Source organism: Tursiops truncatus, chromosome 10 (assembly GCF_011762595.2).
Source record: "Tursiops truncatus isolate mTurTru1 chromosome 10, mTurTru1.mat.Y, whole genome shotgun sequence".
NCBI lineage: Eukaryota > Metazoa > Chordata > Mammalia > Artiodactyla > Delphinidae > Tursiops > Tursiops truncatus.
In genome coordinates this window covers 54,631,875-54,655,820 of record NC_047043.1, presented here as the reverse complement: position 1 = coordinate 54,655,820, position 23,946 = coordinate 54,631,875, and the positions used below count along the sequence as shown (strand labels likewise).

General features: G+C 37.0%; 1 protein-coding gene across 8 annotated transcripts in view; it reads right to left on the bottom strand.

Annotated features, from left to right (window-relative positions):
- Window positions 1-246: 246 nt before the first annotated feature.
- Window positions 247-23,946, bottom strand: part of GOLGA4 (golgin A4) — a 105,589-nt gene continuing 81,889 nt past the window's right edge. For 4 of the 8 annotated variants that reach the window (XR_004528477.2, XR_004528478.2, XR_002178735.3 and 1 more), the window contains 8 exons: window positions 22,752-22,865; window positions 20,575-20,595; window positions 20,327-20,395; window positions 18,499-18,574; window positions 15,934-16,037; window positions 10,846-11,017; window positions 3,773-3,835; window positions 247-951 (listed from right to left, as the gene is read on the bottom strand). Coding sequence is in view for 4 of the 8 variants with exons in the window: in XM_033864551.2 (XP_033720442.1) it covers window positions 3,806-3,835; window positions 10,931-11,017; window positions 15,934-16,037; window positions 18,499-18,574; window positions 20,327-20,395; window positions 20,575-20,595; window positions 22,752-22,865 (501 nt within the window). In the remaining 4 variants the exon portion in view is untranslated. The remainder of the gene's footprint in view (window positions 952-3,772; window positions 3,836-10,845; window positions 11,018-15,933; window positions 16,038-18,498; window positions 18,575-20,326; window positions 20,396-20,574; window positions 20,596-22,751; window positions 22,866-23,946) is intronic. The other 4 variants (XM_033864551.2, XM_073810993.1, XM_033864553.2 and 1 more) reach the window with 2 other exon arrangements.

Sequence of the window (23,946 nt, the reverse complement as noted above, 5' to 3'; positions counted from 1 at the left end):
CCGCGGAGCGGCTGGGCCCGTGAGCCGTGGCCGCTGAGCCTGCGCGTCCGAAGCCTGTGGTCCGCAACGGGAGAGGCCACAACAGTGAGAGGCCCGCGTACCGCAAAAAAAAAAAAAAAAAAATCCAAATGCTTAGCTATTCAGCTCTCTTGACAAATAGTTCCTCATTATATTCACCCAGATACAACATAAATTCTTAACTATTTTGAAATAGATTTCAATTTAGGAAAAAACACAATAAGCACATTTTATATAGTAAATAAACTTTATTTATCTGTTCTTCTGAGATGACATTGCCAACAGTCACAGATTTGCATACGATACAGTTATGTATTGACTATTTACAATTTACAGTAGTATTTTTTCCTCTGAAAAATATAAGTACAAAAGCTAAGTAAACAATGAGGTACTGCCATTTGGATTTATCATATGTCATAGCTTAAAGAACTAGTCTTTAGCAAATATTCAACAAATCAATCTGGATAAAATAGTCAATTAAATGCTCTAATATATCAGGAAAAAGTCCACTAAGTTCCACCTCAAAATGTATTGCACAAGTCTTTTAAAAAAATCACCCTAAAAATAAATAGGAAAGGCAAGCAGTTCTTTAAAAAGAGGGACAAAAAGAATGGAAGAAAGGAACATTAAATGAGCCCATAAATCAGGTTAAGTTATTCAAAGTATCTTTTAAACAACACAAAACTCTTCCCAACAGAAAAACTGAAGAATCCCCCCCAAAAAAAACTATCACCGTTTCTCCACTGATATAATCTATTTTAAAGGCAGTCTGCAATCTTTCTGTGGCCAATGTCAGATTTTTCTTGGTCTTCTGGCTACATGAGGGGCCCTGAATAACAGCTTCGTTCTCTAAGAACAGCAAACGTGCACAGTTTTCCAGGCCTGCCCAGCATCACTCTCCCCACTTCTTCAAGATGAAGGCCGGAGCCATGACTGGAAAAGAAAAAGGGTTAGGATAAAGAAAGAAAGAAAATGACATATGTATACTACTATGTATAAAATAGATACCTAACAAGAACGTACTGTATACCACAGGGAGCTCTACTCAATGCTCTGTAGTGACCTAAATGGGAAGGAAATCTGAAAAAGAGGGGATATATGTATCTGTGTAACTGATTCACTTTGCTGTATACCTGAAACTAACACAACATTGTAAAGCAACTATACTCCAATAAAAATTTAAAAAGAAAGGAAGGAAGGAGGGAGGGAGGGAGGGAGGAAGGGAGGGAGAAAGAAAAACCTTTTAAAGCTAACTTTCGTGAGATTTATTTTTTCAAGTTAAAGTAAAATTATATCAAGATTATATTCTATGGTCTGAGGACTGAAGCAGAAATATTCTAAGCATTAAATCCTAAAGGAATCTTCTAAAAATTACTGTTCTTGGAATGACCTTTTAGTCAGCAGTCCTGGAAAGCAGTATTTTTAAGTGAAATCTGGAACTGCAACCTTTCAGCACATATTGAAGGCTACCAGGTCATGACTGCAGAAAGCCAGGAGTAAACATGCTGACATGGCAGAATCTCACAAGAACCCAGACTGGATTTAAGAGGACAAAAGGTTCTTCCTTTTTCCCTAATGTAATGATTTTTCTACATATTGCAGTTCTCCCAGGATGCCAGGCATGGTGGCGGAGGATAACAGCATTTTGGTGTGAAAAAGCTATGTATGCCTCGTGAAATTAACAAACTTAATTTTAAAACCGTAATCTGCTATGAAACATGATGCTAAACCTTCCTAAAAAGGTTTCTCTAATTAAGATGCTAAAAGCCAGTGGTCAAATCAAGTATGAGGTTAAAAATGCATAAAAATAAAATACCAAAATAGATTAAGTAATAGAGACAAACTTTTCAAATATATTTTAGTTCTAGAGAGAGTATCAAGGTCTTCTCAACTTGTAAATGAACAATATAATCCACCACTCGTGATCTATCTCCAAGAGTTTACTATTTATAAAACTTGTTCAACATTCATGTTAGTCCTAGAAACGTAGAGAAGATAAGAAAAAGATCTCCTATGACATTTAAAACCCTTTGTCAGTTATTACTTTCAAACGTTAGCTTGCACTGTTGCAGGAAAAGAAGTTCATGCATGATTCAATAATGCTGCACAATGTCAATGTCATGAGAGACCCAAAAAAGGCTGGGAGAACTTTTCTAGTTCAAAAGAAACCTGAAGAACATGACGACAAAATGCGATGTGCAATCTTTCAATGGATCCTGGAATTTTAAAAATTATGAGACATTATTTGGAAAAATGTGGATATTTACTATATATTAGATAAGAGCATTGTGTTAATATTAAATTTCCTGAGAGTCGTAACTGTATTGTATGTAGGAAAAGGCCCTTGTTCTTAAAGATACTTGGTAAAGTATTTAGTTTATGTTTGCAAGTAACTGTCAAATGCTTGCAAGCACCATGTTTGCAAGCAACTGTCAAACGTCACAGAGGGAAAAATATATATGGAGAGAAAGCAAGAGTGAGAGCAAGTGAGAAAATTTGGCAAAATGTTGATAACTGGTAAATGTAGGTGGAGGGTATATGGATGTTCATTGTACTATTTTTACAAATCTTGTTTGAAATTTTTCAAACTAAAAGCTGAGGAGACAATCAATCAACGGAAATGCTACAGAGTATACCTCTCAAGTGATAAATGATACTATTTAAATGCAATAACAAGCATGATACAGTATTTATAATATTATAAACAAAGGTAAATGTTAAGACTTATTGAATTAGATTTGGGATTTACAAGACTAATGACAGTTTTAGAAAATCACTAAGGCAACTGACATTAAAAATAAAAATGAGATTCAAATGTAGGCAGAAAGGATATTTAAAGCAAAAACGTTAAAAAATGCTATATATTAACATTTTAAAACTTGATACTGTTAGTTGAACACTAGCTTAATAATCAGAGAACCTTTAATTTAATTATAATTAAGTTCTATAGATTGTGATACAGCTTATTTGTCACTTGTGAAAATTCTTGCAAAGTTTGAGGTAAAGACGTACCCTAAATTTTTAGGGGTGCTAAATCACACTAACAGCATGGATAATATGTGGAGGTGATGGGAGGGGTGTTTAAATGTGAGGACAGCCAACTGTGTCCAAACTTTTTAGATGCCTCCCCCTCATTGTAATAATATGTTAATTAAAAACAGCCACATTCAATTAGAGCAGGCTGCCTAAGGGTCTCCTCCTCAGGACAAATGTGCTACTTCGTTATACTGCATGATCCCAGGAAGTAATAAAACTGCCATTTATTTTAAAATCAATTTTACTAGTGCTCATTATTTCGGATTAGCCTTGACTCTAAGAAGGCTTTACAATATTTTACATTCTGGATTCGCGAAATACAGCACCTTTATCTAGAAAATGATTTTTCATTTTTCTCTCATAATCTTTATTAACTTCAAAGACCATTCTTGAGAAATAAAAAACAAAAAGGAATATAAAATACATAAAGATTTTTTTGGATTCTTTAGCAAAATTTCAAAGACCAATTCTGAAACTTTCAACTACTGTTGAAAGAACTAAAATTTCCTAGAATTATGTAACATTTACTGGTGGTGATTATTAATCTATATATTATTAATCTATAAAGCAAAATTAACAGAAAATCCCTATATTAACCCATAGCATAATCATATTTTCATTAAACAAAAGAGCAAAAGAACTCCAGCATAATGGTTAGTATCATGCAATACATTTAATTTTTGCAGAAAAGACAAAAGACATATTATTCTTCACTCACCACATGCTAACTAAGCACAGACTGACGGTTTACTCAGAAGATACCACTGCGAGGTGAAGTATACTACAAAGCCAGGAAGAAAAAAAGCTTATTGGATTAGTTTTAAGACAACATAACACAGAGATTATATGTGTATATGAACTTCAAAGGATTAAACAGAATGTACTTAAATTTTTCTCACATCTCCCCAAATCAAGGGAGGATAGGCTTAGGAATCTGTAATAGCTCCCTTCCATCCTAAGTAAATATAACACTATGTAGTGGAGATTTTACTTGGAACTTTAATTTAAAAGTTTAAACAACACAATTAAAGATGTACTTTACACCTTAAGTACATATTTATATGCTAGACATAATTAAGTCATGATTATTTGATTTATAAAAGGATTTCTTTCATAATTCCATTAAAGCACACATTACAATTTGATTTACATAATTTCAATTTACCACCAAAAATCTGGGGGGAAATGTTGATGAATGTGAATACAGTGTGTCTATATGTTGAATCATCATTCCTAAAATATGTCAATTTTATCAATGAATAACTCTTGTATATCAACAGTATATACAACAGTATATACACAGGAATGGTTTCAGGAATGATAACCCAAACCAAAGTTTCTATTCAAGGGGACCCAATCTCTGCAAACACACTTTTACTATAGCAACCTCCTTAAATAAATTCTATGTCCTATTTAACATGGTCATAAACCAAGATTATTAATTAGCTTCCTGATTTGCTTTAAAACAGCATCAGCAAAAACAGCTGTTTATAAAATCTGAGTCTGTTCTTAGTGTAACCAACCTCAGAAGCATCATTTTATTTATCTTTTATATTTAATGTACAGTTAGTAAGGAACAGCAAGATCAAAAGACAAAGTAGAAAATATCTGCAACACACAACACAATAAGGCTAACATCCTATTGGAAAACTGGCAAAAGCATGTGAAATATATGTATGCTCCCTGTGTCTATGCTTGTTAAGTACTGAAAAACTGAAATAATCTAAGTGTCCATGGATAGGAAATTGATGAACTCAGCTGTAGGTCATCCATATAATCAACCAATCAAAGAATACGGTAAATCAGTTTGTAATGAGGTGGAATTATATAAAAATAAGTGAAAAAAGCAAGCCGTTGCATACTCTCATTTTTATAAAATAAAATACTTAAATGATAAAGGAATAATTACAAATACATAATTATAAAGCTGGGGGATGTTCACCACATCATTAGCAAACATGACCTTGGCAAGGTGGAGACAGCTGGGAGGCTGAAAATCATGAAGATCTCCCCTTCTATGTAATGTTTCTGAACTGTTTGCAATGTTTTTTCGCAATGATCACATATCATGTAATTCTAACAATATCAAGAGGTAAAACCACTTTTAAGATAACAAATATATGTTTTACACGTGCAGTGTTTTTCACTATGCATCATTTTTATGTGCATTTGTTTCTTGAATCCACCTTGCATGCATCTACTGAGACCACGCAAACGGAAAGGTAAACCTCAACTAGAATGGAGAACTTTTATACCTAACGATGCTGAAAAGTTCTGACGATTTTATTAATCTGGAAGAGATTTTTAAAATTTCAGCCAAAAGGAGAGAAGTCAGAAACATTAACTTAAGTACAAGACTGGTCTAGGGTAAGGACTGGTCAAGAACTTGACACAACACAAAGGATCAGCATGAAAGCAAAGCAATAACAAAGTCAACAGAAGATCAATCTTTAAAAATGACTACAGTGGATGAGAAATGAAAACATGCCTAATCTTTCTCATCAGAATAGAACAATTTTCTTTTAATGGAGTCATCAAGAAAATAGCCATCCAGTTTAAACGTGTCATTAAGTTTGCTAACACTCTAAAGAGAAAAGTATATTCCTAGAAACACATTTTAAAAGAGATTTCTATATAACAAAAGAACCTCTCAATTCCAAGAGATGATTTAGCACCTGATTAAAATAAACTTTCTTACTGTAATTATCCTAAATAAATAACACTCTCTTTAAAAAAAAAAAGTTTGATGGTGTACTTCCAGGGCAGTCTTATTCAATTAGACAAGCTAAAGACTTCCGTATTGCGACTTCCCTGGTGGCGCGGTGGTTAAGAATCTGCCTGCCAATGCAGGAAACACGGGTTCGAGCCCTGTTCCAGGAAGATCCCACATGCCCCGGAGCAACTAAGCTCGTGCGCCACGACTACTGAGCCTGCGTTCTAGAGCCCGAGTGCCACAACTGCTGAGCCCACATGCCGCAACTACTGAAGCCTGTGTGCCTAGAGCTCGTGCTCCACAACAAAAGAAGCCACCGCAATGAGAAGCCCACGCACCGCAACGAAGAGTAGCCCCCTCCCCGCTCGCCAAAACCAGAGAAAGCCCGCGTGCAGCAACAAAGACCCCATATAGCCAAAAATAAATAAAATTAATTAATTAAAAAAAAAGACTTCCGTATTCACTCTTGCTCCCACCCTGAAACTCAAACATCCAGTCTACTCTTGCCATTTACACTACCTAAACCATCACAAACCAGGCACAATAAGCTAAAAACTGAGAGGAGGGAAGAGGCTGCTCTAGGGAACACAAAGGTATGTGCATTTGGTATGTGCACTTTCTGTAACTTCTGCCTGCTGCATGTAAGACAATTTTTTCCCACTTGAATGAAATCTAAAACTTTAAAATTTACAACTAACTTAATACTTTAGAGGGAAAAAAACCTTAGAGATAGAATAATCCAACATACTTGTTTTAGCAATAAGGGCCAGAAAGATGCAAAAGGTTTGCTCAAAGTCACACAGGGGCTGAGCTGTTGAGGGCTAGCTCTCACCAAGCAAAGCTGCATGTGGTGGCACTCAGAGGTGCTGAAACTGGAGATGGGACATGTTTTGAGCTGGTTTCATTCCTATAAAGTGACCTGACTGTTGTAGTGAGGTCTTTCATGGTTTATCTTACACACATTATTGGTTTACCTTTCCAAGTCTCACCTTCTCGGAATGACTCGTTCTACTCATCACTACATGTGGCTCAGGAACCACCACCACCAGCCCCACCGTGATCACAAAACCCCAGTGCGGGCACTATACGTATTTTGGTTCTCCAACAATCCTAACAAGATAACGTTAGTTTTGTGAAGAAACAGAGGCTCTGAGACTTGTGTGTGCACTTTCTTTAACTTCTACCTGCTGCATAGAAGATAATTTTTTCCCACTTGCAAGAAATCTAAAACTTTAAAATTTATAACTAATTTAATACTTTGAGGAAAAGGAACCTTAGAGATAGAATAATCCAACATACTTTTGTGAAGAAACAGAGGCTCTGAGACTTGTCAAATGAAGGACTAGTATTCCTTCTCTACACATTGTGACCCTCAAATAAACCAGACTTTACTTATGCTCTATAATTTACTCTTACTTAACAGATAATGGTTTGTCATCTATGAAATACATTCTTCAAATTAGGTTAAACTCTGAAACCACTTGTTAAATAATAACTGTTGTATTCTGTAGTAGGGTTTTTCAAATAAACAGTATAAAAGTCACTAAGGAGAGGGGAGATACGGTAAAGAGGGGACATACTGAAAAATACCTTACCAGCAGTCATGGACAGTTTTCGATCAATGCCACAAAGCAAACATATAATCATTAGGGTCATAAAGCAAAGTTTTTAGGAAGTATCCCTCCTCTCATACCTGTTAAATAACGTAAATGCTGACGTGGCTGCACACTCTCAGCAAAAAGTGCAATCCACACTCTCTCAAGCATCCCAAATACTAACGGACAGGGGAGGGAGCTCTGCAATATGACGGGGTTTGTTTGGTTTACTTATACCAGCTTTGTAGCCCCCAAACCTACAATAACAAAATAGTCAATACTGTTGATTTTTAATAGAGGGGAAACTGTAGCTGCGGTTACAACAAATTACAGAAATGGTCCATCTGGAACATATATTTAAAACTAATGTGACTAAATAGCTTTTAAACAATTATTTAATAAAACCCTAAAAAGCTCTGCGTTCTACACATATAGGTATCTTTCTATTGGATACTTCCACAGAAAAAGAGAAGTCACTATTCTTAGCAGTGTTTTGCTCTAATCAGCTACAGTTCATTGGGGTATGAAACAAGTTATAATTTCTTTAGGAGGCTTGTTCAAAGACAATGATTCTTACCACTTATTTTATGAATGACAGCAATCTTAAGGCAAATGTGACTTATGTTTCAACTTTCTCAATCAACAGTAATCTTAATTTTCCATCAAATAAGGAAACAATCATGAGTCACTCTATCTTGTACCAAAAATCTCTTTATGCTGACAAAAGGTGACTCAAATTGATAAGTCATCTTTGGGATCTCCCTCACTTCATGCTCACCATAACTTAGTTCATCTTTCCTAAGCATCTATTTTTATTATTTGAATTACATTACTTAAGCATATCTTTTATTCATGTATGAATGAAGATGCTACCCCTTCCCCCTAAAATTAAAGGTTCCACAAGGGCAACAATCGTATCGTCCATGTCTTCAATTTTCCTACATTTGCCATAACAAGTAAGATGTTACAGAAAAAAAACAAACAAACTTTTTGGCCAACCCAACAGAAGAGAAGTAGGTGACTGTCAACTGAACTCATTCATTAAGCCAAAGATAATGATGGATGAGACTCTGCTTAAAATAGTAGTAGAAAAAAAAAAAAAGTAGTGGAAAGAGTGGGACTTTCTTTCTGGGCAGGTCAGCCTCTGGGCTAAGGAAGGATTATTTCAGGAAGTCAGTCACCACTTCATCCCTATCTAGAATGAATACCATTTTATTCACAAAAGAATAGTGTAAAGCTTTTCAAAGATTTCTTTTTAATTAAACTTAAGAGGGCTTCCCTGGTGGCGCAGTGGTTGAAAGTCCGCCTGCCGATGCAGGGGACACGGGTTTGTACCTGGGTCCGGGAAGATCCCGCATGCCGCGGAGCGGCTGGGCCCGTGAGCCATGGCCGCTGAGCCTGCGTGTCTGGAGCCTGTGCTCCGCAACAGGAGAGGCCACAACAGTGAGAGGCCCGCGTACCGCAAAAAAAAAAAAAAAAAAACCTTAAGAAAGAAACTTTTCCATCCACCTTAAAAGGTTTTTAGATGGTTCACTATTTACATGTAATCAATTCGATTAGTTTCCTTCAAGACAAACCAATCTAAGGCTGTATGTGTGTGTGTGGGGTGAGGGGGAATGTTTCCTACCACATTTGCCAAAGCAGTGACTTAGGATGAGTCTATACTATATTCTAAATCCTGACAAAATGTAGCCCAACAGTAAGATGAGAGGTTGGCTATATCCCAACATCAAGATAAAAAAGAGGCTACAGGAGAATGAATAAAGATAATAAAAGCTTTCTATTTACATCCATCATTTTAAAATATTTTCTTAAACTGGACTATAATGAAAGAATTGTGTCAACGGGCTCAAACTGCATTGGAGATTTTTATTTTCACAAACACACAGTTGTTTACTCAGTGAAGAGGAAAACCACTCTGAGTGGACTATAGATTATAGAATTGGATGTTTTGCTGTAATTTAAAACAACATTCTCTCTACTGATGAAGGGCATACATTATAGTTACATACTTCTTTATCAAAAATATCTGTAACCAGAAATAACTACAGAGGTATGACAATATTTTTCAGACCACTAGATACCATGGAGAAATGCTTCACCAAAAGAAACAAAGGCTAACCAAAATAACCAACTGTCCCAGAAAATATACAATAGGTAAATAATACAGTATACAATGGAGTATTGGGACAAAAGTCAGGGATGCTGGGATGACTTTAGAGGAAGCCAGAAAGAGGTCAGAACATGCAAGGGTCAAAGGAAAGGAACTTCATAGATGGCTGATAAGTGCTGGGGTTATTTAGCCTGGAAGGTAAAAGCCCTCCAACCAGGCCATCTGTGGGTTCTTGGTTGAGTTCCATGGATTAGAACCAGAACAGATTGGTGACCACAACAGAAAGGGAGACTTGGGATCAAGATAAGCCAGAATTTTTGTAAGAAACACACAGTCTGTAGAGATAAGATAGGATTTTTTTTTTTTTTTTTTTTTTTTTGCGGTACGCAGGCCTCTCACCGCTGTGGCCTCTCCCGTTGCGGAGCACAGGCTCCGGACGCACAGGCTCAGCGGCCACGGCTCACAGGCCCAGCCGCTCTGCGGCATGTGGGATCCTCCCGGACCGGGGCACGAACCCGTGTCCCCTGCATCGACAGGTGGACTTTCAACCACTGCGCCACCAGGGAAGCCCAAGATAGGATTCTTAAGGGTAATTACTTATTGACTTAGTCTTTCTTACTGGAGATACTCAGACATGGGCTAACCCATCACTAAAGAGTAGATCTTTGTTTGATTTAAATAGGAGAGTGAAAAAAACAGCAGTACTGGGATCATGAAATAGGTAAAGAAATTGGGGGAAAGATGTGGAAGAGCTACAGGCTATTAGCAAGACAAGAAAAGGAAGCAGAAAGAGACAGCTAAGGGCCAGACAGGAAAACAGCACAAATTTCATACTATGCTTAGAATGGATCTTCTTACTGTATTATTGGTTCAGCACAAAAAGAAGTTAGGCAAAGGGAATTTTGCATAATTTATGAAGTGTGTGTTTGTTTCATTTCAGTCACAGCTGACTTGACACAAAGGTTTCTAAGAATTCAGTTATCTACATTTCCCTTGCAGGGTATATGTCAAAAGCTCAAAAAATGCTTAAACTCTTATATCAGAATTATTGTATTTAGAAATCAAGTGAAGTAGAATAAGGAATTGTAATCTACAAAACACCTAACGTCATGATATCATTCGGTTTAAAAAATTATTACTGGATATACCAGAACAAATGCCTTTTCCATCCTTCCCATAAAGAGCCCAAGTTCCAGAAATCTCATATAGCACATACTGGTGCCAACCTCATATATACTATTAAATAAGACTCTTCTTTCCTTGAGAACATCCATTCAGATCTGCCCTCAGTTTAATTTTCTTAATGTAGTTTCACTCTCATTTTTCAGGCTATAGTACAATAAAGATGAAAACTTTTAAATTTCTCTTACCAACTCAAAGTCTCTGTAAATGAGACAGAATGTAAACGGATGAGATAAAGTTGTCTTCTATTTGTAGCCTATTCTTTAAGCTTACCATGAGCCGAGCATCTTCTCTTTCCAAAATTTTCTGAGTCTGATCATCAGGGAACTTCAGTACAGTGGTTATAACCTTTGCCATGGTCTACAAAAAAGACAAGAGACGATCACTAGACAGTGGAGCAGATGGGTCTCACCCCATTCTGACATGTTCTGCTGGTGGAATTCTTTAGTGCTCTCAATGGAAGCCACGACCAAAGAAGTATGATGTGAAGGTACTGGTCAAGGAAATAACAGCCAATGCTAGAATATCAATTTGAAAGGATCCCTCACAAGGTCTGGGTTGATATTATTTTAAGAAGATGTATTTACAATAGCATGAAGCTATATACAGTTCTAATGCTCTTGGCCCTCTATCTTATTAAAATGAAACTTTATTACTCATTCATTTTATAATGCTTTTTATTTGTAGAAATCTACCTAGTAAGTGATGTATTGCCAAAACATATGCTCTAAACAATCAGATTTAGAGACTCCCAAGTTCAGCCTGAACTAAATCACATCATATATCTCATAAACACGGGCTACTGCATGAACATGAACATGCTTATAGGTATTTTTTAATACATGCAGCACATCAGCCTAATAGAAATACAAATTACATTTTAAATAAACACAAGATGTTTTGTTTGGTAGAAAACAGGATGAATCAGAACATTACACATGGTGGCTTGCAAACAAGATCATAAACTGTGCAGATCTCAATAAATATACCGTAAGTCAGACTGTCACCCATAAGCTCGTGGAAAATTCTCGTCAAAGGTTGAAATTCCCTATTTTGTATCAAGATGAGATGGTTTGAGGGAGACAGAGAGGAAAGAAGATACCACTTATGAAATAAGTAGGATAACAAGTTCAGTGCTTACATACAAATTCAGGTACTAGTGCTCTCCTGAGGATTAGTAGTAGTACTACTTACTGTAGTGCTACAGAGGATGGAAGGCTCACCAGAAAGCTGATCTAACATTCTTTGTTCATAGTTACAAGACTGTGTGTGTGTATGGCAGGGCGGGGAAGAGTGTGTGACTACAGAAGGTCACTGAGCAAAAGATGACATAATAGAGTTAACTAAAATTTTAGGAACACACATCATTAGAAAAAAAGTATAATTATTTCCAGGAAGGAAAAGAACTAACATTTAAAAAAATTCTTATTATGTGCTAAGCCTAGGCAAGGCATTTTACATATTTCTAATATTTATTTCAACTAGCAGATCAACTAATACTATTCCTCAACCACAAACCCCACAAAGAGCAAGATTTTAGTTTCAGCCCTCCTTCCTTCCTCATCCTTTAAATTGTATTGCCTAGACAGAACAGAATCTTCTGTGCTAAACTGAAGTCTAGAAACCAAGCGTATATGTGGCATGAAATGGGAAGAGAAATATGAAGTAGCAACTATTTCAATATTCTTTTTATTAGCACTCTGGAAATTTTAAATGGTTTCTGGTATACTATCTATGAAGACTGTTTTTAGGAAGTACCAAAAATCTAAAATTCAGGGATTCACAATTATAGGGAACATTTCTTTAATTTCAATAGCTTAACAAGTTCAGAAACCCAAAATCCCATTTATATTCACTATGAAACTGCATAGTGCACATCAAGGCACAAACATGTCTGTCAAAACAAAAACAAAAAAAAACAAAACAAAAAATAAATCCAAATGTGGCTAGTTGTCTCTTCACACTTCTAGACAATGTTAAATAGGAAACCCACCTCTAAATTTATCACTGATGCAGCATTTGCAGTTGATTACCTAGTAAAGACTTAAAAGCTCTTCCCTGGCTTGTCAGAAAACACTTTAATGGAAAGCCCAGGCTCTCTGCTGAACCTTGGGAAAGAAATCAGACTGTCTACTCTACGTACAATATCCTTAGGTCCTGGGAAGTAAGGAAAAGTTCAAATGAGCCACCTGGTTTAGAAGTGGCCTCTCCTGCCATGTTTTCTTTAGTGAGAGTCAGTAAAGGGTAGAATGAGAAACACTTTCTATTGAAAAGGAGAACAGGCTGAATTTAAGCATCAAAAATAGCATGGAGGCTCAAAACCCAAGAAAAAGAAAGTGCAAGGACAGAAGAAAGAAGGGGAATTTACTTAACTTCATACTATAAGAATGTGTATCACATATGTGGTCTTAAAAAAAAATCATCTGCCTCATCAAATAGGGAACACTGTGTGCAAAAGCAGATGAAGAAAGACAGGTGGGATGACATACAGATCCTACTGGACAAGAAACAACGGCAGATGGTGATCAAATCACAAAGGCCACAATATACTCTGGCTTGTTCTAAAACCACAACCTGGTCTCCATTTCAAATTCTTTGTGAATGTATGGAAATTAGGCAAATCAACAAATGTCTAAAAATAGCTCTGATTCTGTCAACCCCTGCTCAAAAAATTTCAGGGCTGCCCCCCAACAACCTACAGGTAAAACTCTGAGAACACTCCAGGCCCTCCACACCCTGCAGCCCTAAGCAGAGTCACTTCCACCTCATAGAGCTGGTATTTTAGTTGGAGCGGACTACGTGTCATTCCAAAGCCCACACTCAATTTCCTGTCTTGGACTTTGTCTGGGCTTTCCTCCTCTCTGAGCTCATCTATCAAAATCTCTGCCCCCTTGTAAAGGCCTGTATATACATCTCCTTCTGCATGATGTCCTTGAACTTCCCACAAGTAAACATGAGGACACTGTGCTATGGTCTGCATCATACTGTGCTTAGTAAACAGCTCCACTTTTGCACTATATGGTAAACACCTTAAAGTTAGGGATGGTGTAAATTTTCATCTCCTTATCCATCATGGTGATAAACAAAGGACCACATACAGTAAGTGCTCAATAAATATGAAGTAAATTAAACTGAATATCTACTGCCAATTTTCAATATTGACTTATAAAATGTGATGGCAGAATAAAAGACTACTCAGTCTTGGTAACCAGAAAAGCACACTGAATGCTGAAGATAAAGAGAGCCGCCTCAACACAGATTCCCAGCCATGTGTTAGCTGGGGCTGCCCAAGCCTCAAGAGCGTCCCTTCTAGCTGTCTCCCAAGTCACAGCCTAGGAGGAAATGCAGAGCCCTGAGACCTGGCTGAACTGGTACCACTCCAGAATGTATCTCATGCTGGGCTGGGCCTTTCTCCAGGACTCAAACTCTGTAGGGATCTCACCCCACACAGGCTCACAACATCCAGAAGATACAGGCTGAGGCAGTCACACACTCTTCATTTTGCAAATCGAGAAAAGACTAAATAATTTATTTAGCAACAACTCTGGGATGATAGCTTTAGATTCAATGAATAAACCAGAGTAGCTGAAGTTCCTGAAAGGCTACTGTTCATAAAGAAATGCTTTTCCCCCTTCCCTGCAATAACAAGGTAACTTTAAACTATCTACCCCACCTCAAATACAGGCTGCTATCCAATCAGGACATAGTAAGAGAAAGTTACATTTCATTGGCTTTGTTTTTTAAAGATAAGGAGAAAATGAGTTTTAGCTAGCCTCTGAATTAAAAAAAAAAAAAAGTCCTTAAGAATAAAGGTACTGAATTACTGTGAATTAATATATCCCGCCTATGATTCATGTTCAGGATCACACTAGATATTACTTTAATTTGAACGATCTGATACAGTGAAATTAGACTTCTATAGTGTCAAGGATTCAAACGACTTCTAGCCCTATAGCTCCTGGTGTTTAGCTGAATCTACGATTCATAATAACCTCTTTTTTTTTTTAAATAAATTTATTTTATTTATTTATTTGGCTGTGTTGGGTCTACGTTGCTGCGTGCGGGCTTCTCTCTAGTTGCGGCAAGTGGGGGCTACTCTTTGTTGTGGTGCGCGGGCTTCTCACTGTGGTGGCTTCTCTTGCTGCGGAGCATGGGCTCTAGGCGCGTGGGCTTCGGTAGTTGGGGCACATGGGCTCAGCAGTTGTGGCTCGTGGGCTCTAGAGCACAGGCTCAGTAGTTGTGGCGCACGGGCTTAGTTGCTCCGCAGCACGTGGGATCTTCCCGGACCAGGGCTCGAACCCATGTCCCTTGCATTGGCAGGTGGATTCTTAACCACTGCGCCACCAGGGAAGTCCCCATAACATTCTTAAGAGAGTTTATGTCCTAATTTTTAGGTCTTAAATATATTTACCAAATCAATTCCTGAACTGGTTTAGCACTCAGTAACCCCCACAGACCCATAAATTAAAACACTGATAATTTCTTAGAAAACTCATTATCCCATTCTCAGCCAACATATAAGGACAATGTAAAAGTTCATGAAGGTAAAAAGTTGAAACAATATCAGAAACAGAAACTGCTTCAAATGAAAAACTTTGAGAAAAGGCTCATGAATTTCCCTAAATGCAATCAATTCAATTAAAGATATATTTACAAAATGTCTGATATAAGGCTCTTTTAAAAACACTGCTGGGGATACAAATAACAGTAAGACAAGACTCTATACTCAAGGACCTTATAATAAATTTAACATTCTAGAAAACAAATTAACCAAGCATTATTACTTACACAGTGTGGTTATTTTTAAACAGTTAATATTCCATATGTGCAAGAGTAACTTTCTTACAGTGACTAAAGTAAAATATTTCTAAATATCCCTACATAGTCATTCTTAATTAGGACCATTTCCAATACTAGCCACGCTATCCTCACGTCTCCATGAAATAGTCTCCATCTATTCTCCTACCTCTAAGATTTGAAGTCAAAAGAACAGTCACATGCTTCACAAAGTATTAAGTTAATGAAATTTTTGTTTTTATTTTTGAGCATCATCCACCAGTATTTTCTAAATTAATATTTTATAAATGTAACAAATATAAGCAAGATCTGCCAATTCACTTTTGCAAACAAAGAGCAATAACACAATTACCTATTGCTTACTATCAGCATGTATGGTCTGCTAATAGTAAACATACAACATCAATATGTGTATTAAAAATGGGACATATTTCCTTTTAAATTAAACCACATGCCAAATCACCAGACATGATTTATACCTTAGTCTCACGACCCATCATATACTCAAAAAGCACTTTTCGCAAATACTCAAACTCAGTAGGTTCTCCAAAGAGCGAGACATCAGTATGGTACAAACTGCGACCTGTCAAATAAAAAAAAAAAACAGATCAAACTGTAAAGACAAAACCAGATAAGCGGGCTTCCCTGGTGGCGCAGTGGTTGAGAGTCCGCCTGCCGATGCAGGGGACGCGGGTTCGTGCCCCAGTCCGGGAGGATCCCACGTGCGGTGGAGCGGCTGGGCCCGTGAGCCATGGCCGCTGAGCCTGAACATCCGGGGCCTGTGCTCCGCAACGGGAGAGGCCGCAGCAGTGAGAGGCCCGCGTACCGCAAAAAAAAAAAAAAAAAAAAAAACAGATAAGCTACTTATTACTTAGAAAAAGACAAACTAAAAGACAATCAAAGGAACAAAGAGAGAGGCATCACTCTTGTATTAACTGTGTTACATTGTAAGTATTGTACTGCATTACATTACATATACACTAAGCATTCCAGTTGGTATTTTTCCCTTGGAAGAGAAAACAAGAATTATTATAGCAATTTTATTTCTCACGTTCCCCCCATCCTCAAACTTCTTCTTCATCTTTCTGGCATGGCAATTTAAAAAGACTAGACCTATGGGCTTCCCTGGTGGCACAGTGGTTGAGAGTCCGCCTGCCGATGCAGGGGACACGGGTCCGTCCCCTGGTCCAGGAAGATCCCACATGCCGCAGAGCGGCTGGGCCCGTGAGCCATGGCCGCTGAGCCTGCGCTCCTCAACGGGAGAGGCCACAACAGTGAGAGGCCCGCGTACCATCAAAAAAAAAAAAAATACTAGACCTAGGGAATACAAAGATTCCTCAGAACTGGTATTTCTTTCCTAAATATTATGTGGTTGGCTTCAGATATCCTACAATGACTAAAATGATCATTTTTATTTTGTTTAAGAGTTTAGTAACTCAGAATAGTATTCTAGATTTTCTAGTATTCCAAACCTGAAAGCACTGAAGTTTAAATCAAGTTTTCTAAACAGTTCTGAAACACAATGTAGATAAAATAACTTGAAAATGCATGAAATAATAATGCCAATATAGTGGTTTTCAGATACTTTGATTCAACATCTTAAAAAGACTGTCGTATAATTTACAGTTCATCTATTAATCAAGCTCCATTTCAATCTAAAACTAAAGAATAAATACAGTTCAGGTATATGAAGTCACACTGTGACAAACTTTAATTTGAATAAATTCAAAATTATGCATTATGTGAAGTCTATACTTGCATCCACTTCCAGAAGTATGGCACACTAGGTAATCTGAAAAGCCTTCTGCACCAAGAAACGTCTAAAAGCATAGCAAAGAGATTAATGTGCCAATTCAAACAGACTGCTTGGATTGTTGACAGGATTAGATGAGTTGATAGACAAAATGTGTTTTATAACAGTGCCTGATACTTAGTATTATATATGTGTCAGTTATTTTAAAAACTGTACATATGTGTTCATTTTACAATTTAAAACTGAGAAAAAAGGAAAATTAAGTATGAAATTCTTAAGTTGAAACTAAAAAAAAAAAAAAAGAATCAATACTATTCCCTATGCACGGCTGGGCACTGATTTAGCAGTTCTATGCTAAGAATCACATATGTTGACTTAGCTATGGCAAACAGTCTTTGTAGCAGGAATTTTCTCTGCAATGAGCCATAGGAAACTCCCAAGTTGGTTTTCTCTTCTTTTTGAAGTGTGTTTTGGAAAGAATCTAAAGAAAGTCCTTGTTTAATTAAAAACTGTATAATGTCTTATGTTATTTCACAACAGTAAGAGCTTTCAAAAACACAAAAGAATGTGAAATGGTTTAGATTCATGCCCCAGTGCCTTCCATGAAAAAGCAGAAAGGTTTACAAAACATTTAGCAAAATAAAACTATTCTTAATGCAGTGAGGCAGTGAAACTGAGAATGGGAAATTGTTAGATTATTCAGAGATTATTTGAAGTCATGACTATTTCAAGGGAACAACTACATAAAGACTCAAGCTCATCTTTAGAATCCTTTGTAAGTGGCATACATAACTTAAGTCAGCAGAGTAATACTTCCAAATCATCCTTCCCCACCTTGAAATAAATACTTTTATGAATTATTTTCTCCTTAAATCCTGGTTTAAAAATAGCAATTACAGCATTATTGTAATAGTAGAAAACAGAAGCATCTAAAATATGTAACTCTGAGTTTGTATGGGTATATATAGTGGATTACATAAACGTCTGGATACACACAGAAGAGTCTGGAAAAATATATGTAAATTGTAAACTAGGTTCAGCTGGAGAGTGGAGAATGAAGTGGAAACTTGCAGTTTCACTTAAAATGGCAGCATTTTTTTTTTTACAACAAATATGCATTAATTTTTAGATTACTACCATTCTTGCCATAAAACTAGTTGTTACTGGTGAATTACAAAGGTAAAATACATTCCTTGTAAAGAATGAGATTAGCAAAGACAAAAATGAAAATCATCCAGAAGTCCACCAATACAAGATAATCATAGATAACATGATGAGAGATCATTCCTACCTTTGTAAGGTGTCCCCACAGTTGTTGCATATACATTCTTTTCATATTCCTTCAAACGATCTTCTAAATTGTGAATCTAAAAATAACAAATATTCCAATCATATCATAAGATTCATATGGAAATCATATGTAAAAAAAAAACTGCTGTAGCCACTAGATTTTCTTAATGCTGAATACAGGATATAGGCCAAAAAAAATTAATACATATGGTTTCTTAGATATGACACCAAAAGCAGAGACAACGAAAGAAAAAACATATAAAATGTTTGTGCCTCAAAGGACATTATCAAGAAAGTGAAAAGACAACCCACAGAATGGGAGAAAATATTTGCAAATCATATTATCTAATGAGGGACTTATATCCAGAATATATAAAGTACATTTACAATTCAACAACAACAAAAAACAAATGACCCAACTTAAAAATGAGCAAAGGATATTGCTCCAAAGAAGATATACAAATAATAAGATGCTGAACATCATTAGTCACTAGGGAAGTACAAATTACAACCATAATGAGATATCACTTCATAGCAACTAGGATAGTTATAATCAAAACACTTGCTGGGGAAGATGTGGAGAAGTTGAAATTCTTATACTTTGTGGTCAGAATGTAAAATGGTGTCCACAATGTAAAACCGTTTGATGGGTCTTCAAAGAGCTAAACATATAATTACCATATGATCTAGCAATTCCACTCCTGAGTACATAACCCAAAGAACGAAACAGGTATTCAAACAAAAACTTGTAAACAATGTTCCTAGCAGCACTATTCACAATAGGCAGAAGGTAGAAACAACTCAAACATACATCAACTGATGGATGAGTTAACAAAATGTGGTATACCTGTACAATGAAATATTACTCTGCCATAAAAAGGAGAGGTACTGATATATGCTGCAACATGAATGAACCTTAAAAACATCACGCTAGGGCTTCCCTGGTGGCGCAGTGGTTGAGAGTCTGCCTGCCGATGCAGGCAACATGGGTTCTTGCCCCGGTCCGGGAAGATCCCACATGCCGCTGAGTGGCTAGGCCCGTGAGCCATGGCCGCTGAGCCTGCGTGCGTCCAGAGCCTGTGCTCCGCAACGGGAGAGGCCACAACAGTGAGAGGCCCGTGTACCGCAAAAAAAAAAAAATCATGCTAAGTGAAAGAAGTCAGATTAAAAAGTTCATGTATTGGGCTTCCCTGGTGGCGCAGTGGTTGAGAGTCTGCCTGCCGATGCAGGGGACAGGGGTTCGTGCCCTGGTCTGGGAAGATCCCACATGCCGCAGAGTGGCTAGGGCCCGTGAGCCATGGCCGCTGAGCCTGTGCGTCTGGAGCCTGTGCTCCGCAACGGGAGATGCCACAACAGTGAGAGGCCCGCGTACCGCAAAAAAAAAAAATAAATAAATAAATAAATAAATAAAAAATAAAAAGCTCATGTATTAATATGATTCTAGTTATATAAAATACTCAGAATGGGTAAATCCACAGACACAAAAAGCAGATTTGTGGTTGTGAAAGGCTGGGGGGAGGAGGTAATAGGGAGTGACAGCTTAATGGGTATGGGGCTTCCTTTTGTGGGTGATGGAATGTTCTGGAACTAGATAATATGAATGCAAATGTTCTTGTTTAAATATATGTGATCACAAATTTATAAAGATATGCTCTAGCACCTTCAGGTTTGAGAATAAAATTTCCTGTGTAAGACAAGATTGCAAAGTCAATTAATAAATGAGTATTAAATCCGTTCTTTTTTAAAAACTAGCTAAATGAGTTCCAAGAACATACTAATAGAAACCAAGGAAGTCATCTCAAAATAAAAGGCACCAATTAGACCTGTACCTGTTCTCTGAACTCTTGCTCTTTCAACTTTGAATCACTGATTAGAGTAGTCTTCTGTGCTAGTTGTGTCTGAAAGAACAAGAAGTCAGATCTGAGATGCATATGGGTTTCATCATTGCCTGGACACATTTCTATACTGCTTGGTAAATTTCTCCTGAGAACAAGTCTCTTTATGTTTTAACCTAAAGTACAGAATGCTCCTGAAAATGGACTACCTTCACTCAAATTCAATGAAAAACTAGTCTTACCTGTAGCTCCATAATTGTTACCTAAAAATGGAAAAGAAAAAAAAATATTAGTGCATATAATAAAATCTACAAGAAATAATAAAATGGAGCAATATGAAATTACAAGGAAACAAAAATTTAGTGTTACAGTCTTAAGAGAGTGGTTAGATTTGAGATGAGACAACTTTAAATATTTGCTTTTAAACCTGGTCTATGCTGCTATACAAACTATTAAAATGTAAATATACATAAAGATAGGTAAACACACAAAAAAAATGACTGGAAAGTCACCTACCAAACTCCTAACAATGATTACCACTTGGGAAAAGGAGGTACCCACCAGGAAGGGTTTATCTATATACTTCTGTATTATCTGACTTTTTTTTTTTTAACAAGCATGTATTCATCTATTATTTGTGCAATTTCAAAAAATTAAACATATTAACATCTATTTATAGCATATGGGCCCTTTAAGGAAAATTCTGAAAGACGATTTCTGGGAATCCACTCTACACAATAATCACAAATTATTTTCCATTGAACTCAACACTGACATGTAGTTCAAGATATCCCAGAAGCACCAAAAGATGCTCAAAAAGGAAAAGAATAAAAATTCATAAAGAATAAAATAGAAAAATATTTTTTAGAGTAGAAATAAAAGTTAAGGATAGTTTCTCCTTTCTTATGCTACAAGGTAAAGGATTCAAAAGACCTCCTGAATATTAATTTCATAATGTTTCAATACTCTATGGCATCTTGACACAGGCCTCAGTGCCACTTTATGCAACATTAATACTTAATTTGATACTAAGGAAAAGAACATGTTACAGAGTAGAATACACTTATTTGGCTCATAGGAGGCAACATTTAATAGCACCAAGTATATTCATATTGTGACCAAATGGCAAAAAAAACCCACCTAAAATAATAGAACTAACTTAGTAGCTAGTAAACAAAGAGAGAAAGAGTCAACTCAGCTTTGGTCGTTGCTAATAATCAAGATATATGTACCAAGCAGCACAGCATAGCAAAGCCTTTTATAAAGTCCTCTTCTCTCCATTTTGGAAAAGTGATCCATGTAATTGGTTGTCTATAAAATTGCTTTCTGGTCACTGACTTCTGTAATGAATCCTCTATAACTAAAGGATGAAGCCATGAATGTGTCCACCTTTCCCAAGACCCTTATGACAGAGCTATGAAGACCATACTGGAATGAGTGAGAACATTTTAGATGTACAACGGTACACTGCCCGGATTCTTGAATGGGGGCCCAAAAGCCCTGTGGGTGTGCGCTTGTTGGGGTGCCCAGCAGGACCGGAAGCCACAAGGTAAACATGGCCTTTCATAGCATCAGTTTTACTTAAAGATTGGGATTATTAAAAAAAGAAAAAAAAAAAAAAAAAGCCTGGATATGGAGTGCCAGATCTCTTTGAATTCAGTGCAATTTTCCAAAATAATCGCATTGCATCTACAACTGGTCTGTTAACAAAGGAGAAAAGGAGACATTGTTTTTCTCAAAGGTATACAACTAAAAACATTTTTATGTAACTACAAATAAAGATATATTATAGAGCAGGGGTCCCCAACCCCCAGGCCGTGGAGCGGTCCACAGCCTCTTAGGAACCAGGCCTCACAGCAGGAGGTGAGCAAGCAAAGCTTCATCTGCCGCTCCCCATCGCTCACATTACCGCCTGAACCATCCTCCCCCCACCCCACCCCCTGGTCCGTGGAAAAATTGTCTTCCACAAAACCAATCCCTGGTGCCAAAAAGGTTGGGGACTGCTGTTATAGAGAATGTAAAATTTATATGAATTCTTAGCACAAAATATAAAAATCTAAAATTATCATACTTTCTATGGACCATTTTTGGCTCTGCCCCAGGGCTATGAGGTTAACTCTCCTCTGCTGTTCTTTCCACAGGCAAGACTGAGAAGCACAGGTATCATAGAAACACCCTAGGCTCTGAAGTCTGGAAGATTGGTTTTATATTCTCAATAGAATATTTATTGTGTGAGCTTCAACATTTTATTTAACCTCTTTGAACCTCAGTTTCACTGTCTATAAAAGAGAGGCAGGAATCTCCCTCTTGAAAGTCTTTTGTTAGGATTAGATGAGGTAGGTAGGTATGTTAGTAGGCGAGCCAGTGAAAACGACAATGTTTTCAAGGAATGTATGGAGCCAAGTCCAGTTCCCCTCACTTTATCATTGCCAGGGTTCTCCTCCTGCTCTAGCCTTTGCTGGTATTTCTTCTGCAGCTCCTCAAGTTGAGTCTGTAGATCTATTACTTTTGCAGTCATTTCTTCTTCACGAGCCTTTAGAATAAAAAAAAATATTAACAAACATATCAAAAAGAATGCAGTAAAGAGGCAACATGATCTAGAGAAAACTACCTTTGTAGGAGAAACCAACACCTACACATTTTTGGAAACACAAACCACTGTTTTTACTGTAATTCATTACTGTGCTCTGAACACCTTCCTTCACGTCCCACTTTTAACTCCAAGCCCTTTTAAAAGCTGCTCACTCTTCCTAGGATGACTTTTCCCACCCTCAGTCCTCCTGCCCCCACCCCATAAAGCTCATCAAGCTGTTTCTTTCCCCTTAAACTAGGGTTCCAAGGTTTAAGCAACACTTAGGTGTATAACAGCGTTGTGACAGAACTAAAACAGAATCTCTGTTTTAAGACTTTGGCCTTTTCTACACTAGGATTTGATTTCTAGAAAATATCCAATATAAACTAGCTTTATGCACAGCACTGCTCAACCAGCTGGCAACTTACTGATCACAAGAAGTTGTGGAGGTTTTTTCTCAGCCCCTTGGGAAGGGCTGCACAAATCAAGATGGTTCTTTGCCCTAGTTAGCAAACCTGTACGTTTCCTTCACATCTGCCTGCAAACCATACCAGCAGTTCTTTGGAGTAAAATGTTCAACTAAAATCTATTTTTGAAAAAAAATTACTGTCCAATGTATTGGTAACTAACATAATGTATCCATTTGCCCTGAACTTTGCAGAAAACAGACAAGGCTGCAAAAGTAATACATGATTTACTGGTTCAAAAATCCTTTTTATAAAATTTGGCATACAAATCATTCTCTCTTCTGTTCTGACTGCCCTGGTAAAAGGCTGTTGCCCACCCTTAAATTTTTTCATTTGTCTTGATAATTGCCATCGTTTGCTGTACAAAGCAGTCCAGACCTCTCCTTGCTCTTATAAATCTTGCAATAACCTTTTAGCACAACCTCTGTGCTAAAAGAATATTTGACATTGGAATATTGATCAGATTTGAGTAATGAAGACAGGACAAGTGCTTGCTGAGTAAGAGACTAAACAGGAAAACAGCCACAAGCAGCCATCTGATTTAAGAACCAAGAAACATCATTCTCAAAAACAAG